Source organism: Aulonocara stuartgranti, assembly GCF_965226115.1.
Source record: "Aulonocara stuartgranti genome assembly, chromosome: 8".
Taxonomy (NCBI): Eukaryota; Metazoa; Chordata; class Actinopteri; order Cichliformes; family Cichlidae; genus Aulonocara; species Aulonocara stuartgranti.
The window spans coordinates 3,959,385-3,974,610 of NC_138959.1; the positions used below are offsets into that span (position 1 = coordinate 3,959,385).

The 15,226-nt window shown below is 42.2% G+C and overlaps 1 protein-coding gene across 4 annotated transcripts in view; it reads right to left on the reverse strand.

Annotated features, from left to right (window-relative positions):
• Positions 1-15,226, reverse strand: part of LOC309712267 (SRC kinase signaling inhibitor 1-like) — a 144,656-nt gene that overhangs the window by 30,447 nt on the left and 98,983 nt on the right. For all 4 annotated transcript variants that reach the window (XM_082542931.1, XM_082542929.1, XM_082542930.1 and 1 more), the window contains exons 5-8: positions 11,536-11,665; positions 9,983-10,154; positions 3,024-3,961; positions 1,637-1,726 (exon numbers count right to left, since the gene is read on the reverse strand). In XM_082542931.1, coding sequence (XP_082399057.1) covers positions 1,637-1,726; positions 3,024-3,961; positions 9,983-10,154; positions 11,536-11,665 — 1,330 coding nt within the window. The remainder of the gene's footprint in view (positions 1-1,636; positions 1,727-3,023; positions 3,962-9,982; positions 10,155-11,535; positions 11,666-15,226) is intronic.

A 15,226-nucleotide genomic window follows, 5' to 3' on the forward strand; every position in this document is an offset into this window, starting at 1 on the left:
CTGGATCTTTGCAAAAGTTTTTGACTTCACCACAAACTCTGGTCAAACAACTCGACATAACCAAAACATGCAATGATAAGTCTTTCCCTGTTTCTCTCACAGCTTGGCCTGGTACTTAGAAAGTGCTGCACTTTTGCATGCACACACACCACTTTGCCTTAAATTGTTTTTATCAGTCATGGGAACACTGACTGATGCATGACTGGAGTTTAGGAAGTATTGAGCTCTCTAGTGGGCTTTTTTTAATCCTGAATGTTTAACACAAGACCCCTGAAGAATGGAGGGGAAGTGTACTGGTACTGGTACTGACTTTCAGGAGCGGCAGAGAAGTATGTCAGGCTGGTGTAGGAAATTTATGAGGACAGCAACACAAAGGTGAGGGGTGTAGTTGAAGCGACTCGGATTCAAAGTGGGGATGGGATTACATCAGGGATCAGCTGTTTGCTGTGGTGATGGACAGGCTGATCAATGAGGTCATGCAGGAGTCTCTGTGTACTATGATGTTTGCAGACATTTTTATCAGGTGGAAGAAAGCTTGGAGAGGTGGAGGTATGCTCTGGAGAGAAGAAGAATGAACATCAGTAGAAGTAGAATAAATTCATGCGTGTGACTGAGAGCGAGACAGGTGTAACAATGAAACTATAAATATCAGAGGTTGTGAAGGTAGATGGGTTTAAAAAGCTGGGGTCAAACATCCAAAGCAAGTGCAAAAGAGAGGTGAAGAAGAGAGTGCAGGCGGGGAGGAGTGGGTGGAGGTGATTGTCAAGGGTGAGCTCAGGTTGAGCAGTTTGGAGACAAAATTAGAGAGCCATGGCTGAGATGGTTTGGACATGTGCAGAGGAGGGATAGTGAATATATTGGACAAAGGACGCTGAAGATGGAGCTGCCAGGCAGGAGGAGAAGAGGCCTGAAAGGAGGTTCATGGGTGTGATGAAGAAGGACATGCAGAGGTTTGGTGTAGCAGAGGAGGATGATAGAGATCTGCTGTGGTGAGCCCTAAAGGGAGTACCCGAATGAAGAATTCAAAGTTTTCCCCAAGGACACTTCAACATGCTGATAGGAAGAGCCAAGACTCAAACCCCTGACCCTCTGATGAAGAAGCATCCTGACATTCCCTCTCAGCCACAGCCTGCCGTGTAAAGCCTGTTAAAAAGCCTTTATCACACTAACAATATGTTTCTGTCCACTTCATTAATATCTTACAAACTTCGATCACATAAAACTTTAAGCCTGAATGCTAAAACTGCACGCTGCAAATCTCCCAGCAGTCTACAAATGTTGTAAATGTGATATTTTCTAACACATTATCAACTGAACTGAATTCTTATCAGACTTTTTATGGATGTGGGTAGGTCGTACTTCATGTACTTTTCTGTATTTCCAAGTTTTCAGGGCAGTGTGTAAGGAATGGATCTGTAAATGGGCTTTGGATTAGTTCAAAAGAAGTGTAAGAACAAATCGTACACTAGGTAACAACTACAAAATGGATTTGTTCGCTTCAGACAAACGTGTGTCTGTGTTTGTGTGTATAAATGAAGTGTTTTCACAGAATTTCTATGCATGTTTGTTGCGTGTGTGTGTGTGTGTGTGTGTGTGTGTGTGTGTGTGTGTGTGTGTGTGTGTGTGTGTGTCTTACGGGCTTTCTGCCTCAGGCGCTTTGCTCAGTACTCTCTGCAGCAGCCCGGTCAGGCTGGCTATCTGCTTCTCCATCGCCTCCATACGCTCCCTGGATTCAAAGATGCACAGAAATGGTGGCTAACAGATGTTTCATACACATTTTACATAAAACATAACTTAAAAGGTTTCTCAGTTTTTAGTCCTCATTTAAAATGTAAAGTCAAGTGTAATTACTTTTGAGTTTTTTGTGTTATGAAATCAATGAAATTACCTCCTCACATAAAAATAAATCTACTTTTGCTTAAACAGCAGCTATCAGGACTGAAAAAGCAAATAAGTGTCGCATGCCAATGGCACATGAAGCTGGCTCCAAAGTGAATCATTTGCCACAGACTCTCGTGCTAAATGCTACAAAAATGGTTCTGGTCTCTAAGTATAGTTTGCTACATTATAACAGCTGCAATATGGATGCATTGTTTTAGCATGCCCTTTTGTATTTTAAGACTTGAAATTAGAGGCGTGGCCACTTTGAGCAACACTTGTGTCGTCACTGGGAGCTCTACACTAAACCAGAACATTTAAGAAGTGTGTGCTTTCATTTTGTGAAGTAAATACAATTCTAGTACTTCATTAGTTTATAAACTATCACTAAATGGCAGATATAGGTCTCTCTGCATTGCACTCGTACAGTTAAAGATGCAGCTTGCTAGCCAAGCTAGCTGATGTTAGCAAATAAAATTATATCACCATCAAACTCTCATCACTTCAAAACAAACAAACAAACATGGCAGTGGGCAATATGCCACAATTGAGGCTTTAGAACAAAACTAAATATCTGCATCCATTTTTTTTAAAAACACATTGCCACCACTACATAACTATGATAGTAGCATAATTTTTTTAATCATATTTTTAATATTGATCAGTTCTGCTAAACTGTACAAATTTTATAGTACTTAAGATTGGTCATAACTGTTGTATACGATTTGTCTTCATATATATCTAATTTCTTGCTTGTGTGCTTGCTTAAAACTGTACATAAGCAGATATCCCTGAAGTCCTCATCTTTGCCTGTGATTCACCTGCCATCTCACGTGTTTCTCTATGTAAGCTTCTCAGGATCACTAATCTCTACCATAAGAATAAAGCAGCTGGGGAGCGATTCATAAATTTGCACATCTACCAGTGATAAACAGTACTGACATTCTCATATTAGAAGAGATGCAAGATCACCAAGCTCTGAGCACAAACTGGTTGTTGGTAAGGTGCGAGTAATTTCTAGTTTTAATGGCAAAATTATCAAAATCACTCATGAAGTCTGTTAACATTACCATAGGAAAACAAAGTAGACATCCTCCACACATACACATATGAATTGCCAGCAATTAATAAAAAATGATAAGTACCTGGTTTCTGTCTCATTCCCCAGCAGAGGTGAGCCGAAGCTTCCAGGTCCACCTCCATCCCCTCCGGCACCAGCCAACAGGCACAGCTGCTCTGAGGTGAGACCCAGTCCTGGTCCCTGACCCCGGGCTTTGGGACTTTCCCCAAACACCGAAGAGGTCACAGAGTCTCTTCGCAAACTCTGTCTCCCTGGAGAACCCCGATTGGGCATGGTTGCTCCATAGGAATCTCTCATGTCAGGTATCTTCTGTGGGGAGGAGGGTGGAGGCACCCGCAACCCCATGGCCAACAGAGACGCAGCATAGGCATCGTTATAAAGAGGTCCTCCGGGCCTGTAGAGAGCGCTGTTTTCCATCAGTTCTCCTTGTAGTGCAGCTGCTGAATAGGAGGTGAGTGAACGCACTGATGCAGCACCTCCACCACCCCCACCTCCACCACGGCGGTATAAGGAGCCGTATGGGTCGGCTCTTGCTGGCAAAGGAGAGTGAGGACCCCCTGCGAGGCTAAGCCGACTTGGATCTGGACCCAGAGTGTAGGGGTCTGCGTAAATCCCGCCCCCACCACGATCATCCCCCCTCAGCAGCACCATGCTTCGGGATCCCCCCATTTCATCGTCGGGCTTCACGTCCCTGCGCTCAAGTATGGCACTGGAGGAGGCGCAGAAGGCCGGCTGGGGGTGGTGGGGCTGGTGGGGCTGGTGGAGCTGGGGCTGCTGGTGGGGAGAGGAGTGGTGGGACTGGGAGTGAGGGTGAGGCAGGGAGTGGGTGTGGTGGTGTGGCCCGGCATAGGAAGAAGGCCTTCCGCCACTGTAAAGTAGACGAGCACGGGAGGGTGAGCCTTGGGGAGGGGAAGCAGAGGAAGATGAATGCTGGGAAGACATCGGTGGATTGCTCAGGCGGCGGTTGGGTGGAGAGTCCTGGGGTGCATACACCATCTCCCTCTACAAACAAAGAACATAACTGTTATTCCTGGATACATAGCACATGTCCATCGAGTACAGATCAGTACAGGGTGCTGGAAAGTTTGCCCACAAGTCAAAAGTATAATTTGGGAAGAACATCGTGGGCTTTGTTGAGCATCTATTCTTTACACTCTCATGAAAATTCAAAGGCGTGTGGGAGTTTTTGCCAACAAGTCCACAAGTGGTTGTTAAACTTGCAGAAGGCTTTTGACTGTGTGGAACCTTGGGGAATCCTTTTGGGGGTGCTTTAGGACCACTGCAAGTAAATTTACTAGTCGACTCACTCTCACCTATTGCCATGAATTGAAAGTAGTCTCTAAAAGACTAAGATCAATGATATAAGTGGTGGAAATGACCTCCCTCCAAACGAGATCTAGAATTACAGAGACAGGGTGAGGAGGTCAGCAACTCAAGAGGGGTTTAGAGTAGACCTGCTGCTTTTTTTGCATCAAAAGGAGTCATTTGAGGTTATTCACATATCTGACTAGAAGGCCTCCTTGAGGCATATCTAACTAAAAGGAGACCCCAGGGCAGACCCAGGATATACTAGAGACAATTATGTCAGTTGGTTTGCCTGAGAATGATTCAGCATCCCCCCAGATGAGCTGGAGGCGAGAAGGTCGGTCTGGGCATCTTTATTTAGACCGCTGCCTCAGTGAATCAGACCTGGATAACATTACAGTGGCAAAAATAAAGGTCAACTCTTTTGGCCTGTGTAAATCATAGCGGCTCCACTGTTTTTGTTCACAGTAAATTTTGCTAAACAAGTCAGCAACTATGCTTTTAGATCATTAGCAAAGTCATTGAATACTAAGATGTGTTCATAATATAGGCAATGTACATTAAGTGTTTGGATAGGGCTAAGAGGGATTTGTCACGCAGCTAAACCAAATGATCTATATTCATTTTTGTTCAAGCCACATGGGAGGCTCGCCAATGTTGACTCACCAACTAAAGAAAATGGTTTATTGGTAAATGACATTATGAGATTGAAGCCATTTATCCATTCTTACCCAGTCAAAGGGAAGAGATACCACGTCACATGTTGGGAGTCTGCATGAGTGAGGTGGTGCATAGAGAGAACTCAGAGACATGGTGTTACTGAACATGAACAGGCAAAATAGTCACAAACTCTTTGGTGGAAGTTGCTGCAATCTCACAGGTTGTTGGACAGATTGTGAGTCTGTTAACAGACTGAATCAGTGCTTTACTGATTTTATGTCCTTTCCCCATCTTATCTCTAGTCCACACTTCCAATCCCACAACAGCTGTCATGGGCCTGGAAGTGAGGTTTAAATAGAAAGTGAAACTGAGGATGGTGTCCGTCACCTAGCTGAATATCATTATAGTTACAGTATTAATAATTCGATGGAGCTCTGAGGTCTGAAACGACTTGTTCAAATCCAATAACAAGATTCTTTAGAAATATCATTAAAGTAACAGTTTAAAATTTAAAGTTATACTAAAAGTGCGATTTGTGGAGGAAAAAAGGAATTTGATGTTGAGCCGGGGAGATTAAAAATTTTCACATTCATGAATAATGAAACGCAGCAACCATAATGGACCTACAGGCCATGAAGAGTGCTATTATATTTATTATTTATTGCTTCTGTTAGGGTAACTTCATATAATAATCATGAATTCAAACTAAACAAGTTTAGAACCTAAACTTGACTCCTGACTCTCTAATGAGATTAATCAGTTCATTCACAAAATATTCTTAATCTCGTGTTTTGCGCTTGTACACAGTGGATTCAATCAAACACAACACAGAAGATTAAATGTTATTTAGCTGCTGCAGGCCAATCAAATCATGTTATAAAAGCATCCAGAGAAAGCGAGCTAGTTGTTGCGGAGTTCAGCATTAAAATGAAGAAGACTTGATGATTATAGCACGTCATCACACTGTTATTATATAAAAGACATTACATATTCTGCAGCATGTCACCTCTCTTTTATCCACATCTCTCCAAATCTCTGGACGGGAAAAGGAGGTAACCTCTTGTCTGCAATTCAGAAGTTTTTGAGGCAGTTTTCAAGCTAAAGAGATCTATTGATGGCAGGTATTAGGGTAGATTTGGAAAAGGATCACACACTGTATATGGTTTTAGCTGCACCATCAGAAGAGCAGCGACTGAACGTCCAAGTCTGATTTCACTGGTGGCATTAATCACTTTGGGGAAGGGATACAATTTGTTCTCACTGTGGTTGAACACAGTTAAGGAGAGGCAGAGATTTCACAATGATACTAGAATGCTTTACCCATAACGTCTGTCAGTTTTTGACTTTTCAGAAATTCAACAATCAGCTTGACAACTAGCTATTTCTTTTAAAAAAGGGCAACTTACTGTAACAGCCAGTAGTTCATAGATGCCACTTCCTGATTGACAGGAAGGACTCTAAATTGCCCCTCTGAGTGCAGTTTAAGTTGCACTTGATGCTTTATTGACAGGCTGTGCATGAAGGGATAATCTTTTGGCATCAGACCCACATGTCAGATTGAAAGACAAAACAAAGCGGGGAGCGGAGGGTGTGAGTAAAAGCCGTGCTTTGAAGGTGACCAGACAGAAGAGTAATAGATACGGCAAAGAAGCACAAAAGAAGACGACGCTGTAATTGCTTGTGACGCACAGAGCTATCTCTCCTGGAGATGATGCAAATTGAAAAGCCAATATTTCCACATAATAACCCTCGGGTCTTTTCTAACAACACCCAGTGGACAGCCTCGCAGCACTCTGGGGCCATCATCTTCCATCTTGTATCTTAGCAACAGCCTCGTATCGACACCATCCTTTAAGTGCGCCGAAGACATGCAGACATTTCATTCCACCCCCTAAAGTCGCAAGACGCCTATCGCAGGTGCGCTCCTGAAAGCTTCATCCCACTGTGCCATTCAAAACTGCCCGTTCTCCCGCTGTGGGAAATCTACCAATCAATCTTCTCTTCATTCTGTCCTCCAGTCACACAGTCCGGCTTCAGTAATCCTCGTCATGCTTTTGTGGCCTGCAATCAGGGAGTGATCTTTGGCTATGCTGGCAAGAGTTCAATAAGCTCACACATACACACACACGTCCTCGTCCTCACCTTGACAATGCACCTCACACACATCCAGCTTAAGGTAAGCCTGCTGGTTTGATAAGACTGTAAAACGCTACGAAGATTTCAGAGCTGAAGACGGGGAACAATCCCTTGGGAACAGCTGACCTCCAGCGCATTAACGGGCAGCTGCAAATCACGCACACAGGCAGACAGTAAACCAATCGCATGCACACACGCAAACAAAAAGCCCCAGGATGTTTCATAGACAGCAAACTGAAACACCGAAATGTGTCAGAAAACACGCCGCTGCCGACGGCACTCGCCTCACTTCAGCTGTTAAATACGTAGATTCGGTTTTCACAGCATGTGCACTGCATATGTCTGCCTTCCTGTAATGTAATTTATCTAGTTCATCATTTGCTTTATCCTATAAAAGGAGCGTTCTCTAACACTTTAAATTGCAGATTCTCATTTCCATAATCACACTGTAATTAGGAGGCAACAAAATGCATTCGGGGTTTTGTGCTGAAAATGCCAACGCTGCGAAAAGTGAATGACATGCAAAGGTTTGCTTTGCTCCTGCTGTAACAAAATGCATGAAGCATTAGTAATCATGCTAATGAAGCGGATGCCACATTTATGTTGCCAGAAACTGATTGATGTGTTAAAATAAATCCCACTGTGGCTGCTGGACAGGAGGATGTGATTTACAGGCGGCTGATCATCAGCTCAAATAAAGATGGGTTGATAAGTACATTTTAATACACCAGTAGTTTTATAGCACGATGAAAACTGAGACCTCTCTGAGAAACCGAGGGACACTTTGGTTAATGACTTGTGATTGACCAGTCATTAACACAAACCCTAACCAAGCATCAGCCTCCTTTATTACTCAAACATTGATCAAAATTTACAAAATGAACTTCATATTTCATTACTGAATCTCAGTCTTTGTACTGTCTTCCTCCCCTCGCAGAGGGCTGCACATCCCAAGCTTCTGCCAGAGGTTTCTTCCTGCAAAAAAGGGAGTTTTTCCTTCCCAACGTCTCCAAAATACTTGCTTATGCTTGAATCTAGTGACTGATTCCATAAACTCATCAGGGAAAAAAAGGACATTCGAAGGACTTCTTCACAATCAGAACTTATTTTGCCACCAGATGAGTCTGCTCCTACTGAAGGATTCAGGTATCAAGGCTTCACCTTTCAAACCTGTAAGGTATGTTCATCTTTTATACTCTGGAAGATCTAAAAATGAGTCAAAATGAATCGCTCCAAAGAGGTATCTGTGCATAGATGTTCATTATCTTTGGATAAAGGACAAGATTATTAGCATTATGCTTTCAATTTGTAGTCTAACGGCTATTAATAGTGTTTAGTGTAAAAAAAATGGCTATTGTTTGGGAAGATTTTAGCTTTTTAAATCCATTAAACTTGTGGACACAACAGGAAGTGTCCCTCCAGATAACTGCTGGCCACCCAAAAAGCCTTGAAAGAAAGCATCAAAAGGCCAAGCCAGCAGACTAGATGATGGGTTCCCAGACTGATCCCCTCAGAATCCCAGAAATCCCTAAATCTTGAAATGTTAACAGTTCTGACTGAATGATTGACTACTGGGGAGATTTTTCCCATGTTTCCCAAAGCAGAACTTCTATTAATATTGTTATTATTTATTTCCTAGACGTGTTTAGGTTGAAATACACTGCATTCATTTGCTCTCCTGTGGAAGCAATGCCATATTTAATCTGGCTGTAATGGTAGTTTGGCTCTCTGGTCTATTTGAACAGCACTAGCTTGCATGTGCATATGGTGAGTCGGTGGGAACTGTTTTCATTTGAAGTTAGGGAAATAATACCTCAGCTTCAGCAATTAAAAGACTGCATCCACGAGTCAGTCCTCAGACGAACTGGAGTACGAGTGTCATCTCAGAGAAGTGTTTCTGCAGTTTTGCAGTCTGCTGGCATGCAGCCCACTCAGCACGGGAGATGTGAAAGACTGGCGCTCGTCCAGGCTCAGTGTTGGGAAAAAGTCACATGACTCACTCTCGACGAGTGAATGAAACTAACTTAAGCCTGAACACATTGTGTAATGCAAACTAGCATGTGTAAAAAGATATAAAATCAGTGTTTCATGGGAGATTGATGTGGGCGTGAGGGTATATGAATAAGAGTTTTCAAAGGGAATTATGAAACATTATTTATGACAGGACTGCACAGAGTTTGAGTCTGCAATGAAGAAAAGGGATCATCTTCTGCCCTTACTTTGCATTTTGGTAAAACACTTAAACAGAGAACTGATTATTAAAGTAGGATACTGTATTTCTAAAGACGTTTAAAGGCAAATTTCCAAACTCCATATTTCTTTTGGTTTAGGGCTTTGTTCAACCTCCTGGTCTACTGGTGTTTTGCAATTTTAAATAGCAGAAATATTCTCTACCCATGAATGTTTGTCATATTTCTAACCCTAAAGGGAAGCAGAAAATCCAGCATTAAAAATCTCCTCATCTAAATGAACAATAAATAATAAAAGTACTGGCGGCCACATGGTAGAAACACTTATGCTATCCGCTATCAACTTCAAAATTTTACAACACCTCGCCAGACCCAAAGTGATCCAAGATTTTTAGTAGGTATACCGATGATATGAATATGAAACTCTGATGTCGCCTCGTTCTTGAGTTATCGCCTTCACAAACTTGGGTGTCCACGCTGCCCACCCGGCCTCTCACCTGGCGGCTTAAAAACAGCTGAGGAGTAAAAAACATGAGTGTTTGACCTTGGCAAAGTTTATTCTTTTAGTTCTGTAGACACACGCTGTCCTCACGGCCAGAGAGAAGGAGAAAAATGGGAGAAGCTGTTCATGAATGCACCTGTAGCGTTTAACCCTCTTTCTCTGTGTTTTGAACACCAAGGCTTATTTGTCTCTTTCCTCCAGGCGTTTGTGTGCACGCAGACTCACACTTACCCGCAGGTCTCCGTTTGCCAGGTGTGGGTTGTGATGTCCAGGGTAGGTGCTGTAGATGGGCTCTTTGCAGTAAATCTTAATTACGCAGCGGTCCTGAACGTCCCGTGGGTCCTCCAGCTCATAGAAGACATTACGGGTCTCATCTTTAATCAACAGAGCCGTGCTGGGAGACCTGAATATCAATAGTTGTCAACGCACACACAAAAAAAGACGCAAACACTGATAAACAGTCCATGCAAAGACAATTTCAGCATCTGTTACACACTAATATGATACAGTGATGTACGTTCACTTGGAGAGTGGGAGGAGGATTTCTAACTGCATGAGGTGCTCGTAATGAGAGAATCAGCTGGAAGCGGACTGATATTAGGTTAATCAGAAATCTAATGTTCAGTGTTTAAAGGTAAAAAAGTGCTGTGGATAACTAACATGGGAGATTCTAGAGAGAAACAAAAATTTAGAACTTAATGAAAATGATTATTGATGTTTTTGACCCAGTTCTTTGTCCTGAGCGCACATGTGTTCAAAAACATATTGCAGCTAAGATTAAATGAATGGGCAGCTTATTGGTCAGCAGTGCAACTTTCAAACCAAAGACACCACATGAGATTTTTATTTATATGTATTTGCTGCAACCAAGACAAGAGTTGATAAAAAAAATAGGCTGAATTTATCAAACTTAGTGGCTTAACATGAAAAATAGAAGAATCCTTTAGATCTTGGTGCAGAATCGCGTCGTTTTATTTAAGTAATTCTGCAAAATGTGTGGATGGACACAAGATTAACACAAGGACCGTTGACTTTTTACAGTCTGCTCACTTTCCACCATCACATCAAAACCCATTAGAGATGGCTTATGGTAGCCAAACCGTTTCCTTTCTGGTTAAAGAACATAGCGATAAAAGAGCAGCACGACAAGCTAATGATGGTCACGGTTTTCAAATATTCAAACAGTTATTAAATCATATATAAAAACTAAATATTCTCTGTGATCATTTCTGGTCTTAAAATACATATTTTCACATTTTTTTAGTAGAACTTCACCATCAAAAGTTATTAAAATGAAAATAGATCAAAAATAAGGTTGATTTAAATCTAGCTGATAAAGCTACATATCTCATTTTTACCAAAAATATGATGATATATGATGAGTTCAATTCTGGGGTTGTTCTCTGGTTACATGGAGAGAAATTAGTAGTCAGCATTAGCAAGCTAAGCTAACCAAAAACATTAAATTGAGGGTTGTTTTAGACATTTTTGGAAATGAAATGTGGCATTTAAAGGATATTTAAAGAAAAATATAAGTCATCGTCATTTTCAGTGCCCTCTCCTGCTTTTATTCCCCATCTGTTTAAAGAAATGAATTTTCATGTGTGGCTGGTTGAGGATGGAGCTGAAATGAATCACCGACAGCCTCTGACCTTGAGATTGATTTATAAAACATGCCATAAATGAAGTGTAAATATTGCACTGCAGAACGTTTGTAAAAGATCTAAACAGATCGATAAACATGCAGACGTGTTAATATCCTGCGTTCGTGGATGTCGACCTACCTGAGCATGGCCATGGTGAGCCTTTGGGGGAACATGTGCACGATGAGGGCCCTCAGAGTGTCCAGGCTGGTCAGCTCGTGGGTCAGGTGAACCCTGCGAGTCTCCTCCCCAAGCTGGAGGAACAAGATCCCTGCATTTATGGATGGGGAGGAGCAATGGGGGAGATTCACAGTGGTAGATGGGGGTGGGGTGAAGTTTGGAGTCGGTGATGAAGGCAGAGAGCGTACGAACAATTTTCACCTCAAAGTTTTCAACAGTGTAGAAGCAGCTAATAATCATCCATTTTAGCTGAAAGCACACTGCTTGGCATAATCCCTCCGTTTGCGCTGCTCTTACCGTCTATACAGCAGGCACTTCCCTCGTTACCACCTCCGATCTAAAGCTCTCCATCTCAACGAAACCCATATGTGGGAGCAGGGTGAGAGTACAACATGTTTTACTTTGTTCAGCTTAATTTACTGTTAAAAAAAGGCAATTAACTAAATTAGTTGGAATAAATACTGAAGACTGAGGTCAAAATCGATATGTTACACAAAATGATTTAATGAATTTTAGTGTTAAGTTCCTGTTTAATTATACGTGGCCTGTATGCTGTGCTGCAGATTGATCTAAATGTCAGTGGTCAGATTGTAAATGTTCCTCCTGCTCACCATTAGTCAGGGTTTCTGCAGTGTTTACCAAATTAAATTCAAGACTTTGTGAGACCTTTTAATGCAACACAAAGGCATTTCATACTTGTTTTACAATAAAACCCGTAGGGTCAACGATAATTTATTAAGTGCATAATGTATAGACACAGGCGATTTTTTTCGGTGGTAATAACTGACCCAGGATAAGTTAATCTGATGCAGATCTAATGTTGCCAGCAATGTTGCCAATGATGCTCTTGTTTCTGGGCAAAAGAAACGCTGTGTCACAGCGGGGTGCGCCGGTGTGTTTTGTTTATAGGACCCAGAAGTGGATGCAGAGAGGAGTTGGAGGAGTTAACAAAAGGCGAGCCTTTATTTGGCTGTAAGCAGTGGTAAAATATATAACTAAGAAAAACCTATGGACACTATTCAAATGAGCTTGCAAGGAAAAGCGTCTGGACTTCTTTAAGTTGCTTGAAGACGTTTCACCTCTCATCCAAGAAGCTTCTTCAGTTCTAAGGTCAAATGGCGGAGAGTCCCAGATATAAACCCAGTGGGAGTATCCCCCCACAGAGGGATAAAGGACCCCCTGATGATCCTCTAATCACATGAGCCAAGGTGTGAAAACGGGTGTGGGTCCCAATCAGGCAGGGTTTCGGGTGAGCTCATTGTGAAAACTGGCCCCACCCACACCAGGAAATCGCATGATAAGGTGGGGTCCTTTTGTCCATCTTTGGGGGGATACTCCCACTGGGTTTACATCTGGGACTCTCCGCCATTTGACCTTAGAACTGAAGAAGCTTCTCGGATGAGAGGTGAAACGTCTTCAAGCAACTTAAAGAAGTCCAGACGCTTTTCTTTGCAAGCTCCTTTGACTACGATGACCTGGATGACTGAGAACCTTCACAGACCTATGGACACTATGAGAATGAACACTGTGTAAACGAAGGCTACTGTGAAACACAGTGAGAGCTATGAGGAAAAACCTATGAAGACTGTGCTGACGATAACAGACGACCTGACAATGACATACGGAAAACAGAGGACACGGGAGGTGATCAGGGGAAGTGGGAACACATGGCTGATATGAGCCTAATGACAGGACAGGGGAAGTAAAACTAAATACAATGAACAATACATAAGACTCCTTCAAAATAAAACAGGAAACACGGAGACGTAAATGTGACAATACAAGCTCAGACCTAAAACATATGAGAGACTAGACGAGGACCCACACACAGAAACCAAGGAGACAATGATACATAATGGCTGATTTTAACCTCAACTAAAACCTAAATAAGAATACCACATGAACCATCATCACAAATCTAACATAAGACAAATACCAACTACACTCAGCGCGCTGGGTCAGAGACCCAGCCTGTGACACGCTGGGTGGTTAATTTGTGGGTCTTCCAGTGCAAAAGATGGATTTAAGCATCAAGACGTCATGACTTGGTTTTTAGACTCAACAGTGAGCTATGCTTTCGGGTCTACTGGCCAAGTTTGATGTCAATAATCAGCACTTCTTTGGCATAACCAGCCTGCACAGGTGTGTGGTCATTAACTTGAAAGGAAAGGTGCTGATGCCTTTGTGTGTGTGATAACACACATTTCAACAGCTTTTAAAAATACTATTCTATGGCTGAAAAACGGGTTCAAACAGCTCTTTTAAGCACACTGTCCATTAAATTGAGCTCAGACTAGTCTATTTTGTGTTTGCCCTGCAACAGGCTGGCGATATGTCCAGCGTGTACCCCGCCTCTCGCCCTGTTTCAGCTGGGATAAGCTCTGTAGATCAGCTGATGTCAGTGCCAGCTAATATTAGCTGACAGTTCAGATGATGCCCATATGCACATCCAATTGAGTAGCTTAAACATGGACCATAATTCAAGCTGCTTCAGCCTGTGCACATTTGGTGTTGATATGCAAGCATCTTTGCAACCCACCTTCACCCCAGCTCCTGTTCATTTTGCAGTTTCTCACTTAAAGAACATATCTGTTTACAGTGGTGCTGGGATAAAAACAACATTACATTTCGACATATTTCTAATGGTTTGTTCTTCTTGTTCCTTTACATTCTGAGATTGTGATGTCTGTTATAAAACATGTAACTGAAAGTGGATCAATAAAAAAAGAATGTGATGGCAGAACAGTTGACGAAATGTATTGATGTACCTAATAAGAGGCTACTATAGCTAAGGCTCACACTGCTGTGCTGTGAAATGCGAAGAGAGCAACACATAATTATCAGCCTCACTTTAAATGGAAGCTGGAATTCCGAGTGGACGCAGTGAAATTCTCACCGACTCCAAGTGCAGAAAGTAAAATTAACACTGACTCAGATGTGTTATAATGTAAAAGGCTCGTTTTTAGAGAACAGTTTAAACCTTTTGAAGGGCGGAGGTGATGGTGAGATATCCCTAAGGATGGAGGCAACTTACACGTTTGGGGTTTTAGCTCACGATTGAGGATAATATAAAAAAAACTGACGCCTGCGCTACCGCCTGGTAAAGCATGAAGAAGAGCAAATATGAAATGAAATGATAGAACGTTTCACAGAGAGTTGATGCTTATCTTAATATGCTGTTTATGTGGTATAAAACATTTGAAACTCTTGACATTTTTCTTGTCCTACATTTTCTGTGTCCTGCAAATGCTATAAAGATGCTTTTAAGGAGGAAATGGTTTCGCTTGCTGCCACGGCCATTAATCAAAGACGACAGGTAACTCGGCGAGATCATTTGGAGGCATTAGACAGCTCTGTTTATATTCAGCACTCCTATAGGCAGTGCACTGAAGTCTGACTTTCACTTGACACTCAGAGGGCCTTGCCAGCTTCACTAGATTAACACTCGATGCCTTCAGTCAACTCAAACATTACCTGAAGGAGGACAGTGCCGTACAGGAACAGAGCTAATGTGTCTTGTTTACGGCTGCCTGTCAGAAACATCAAATCAGATTAAGCGAGTGATGGCCGCCCGACGTATCAATCAAAGTGAGGTTGTCAATACACGTCCACAAATGAAGGCTGATAGAAGAAGTGAAAATAAGAGTCAATT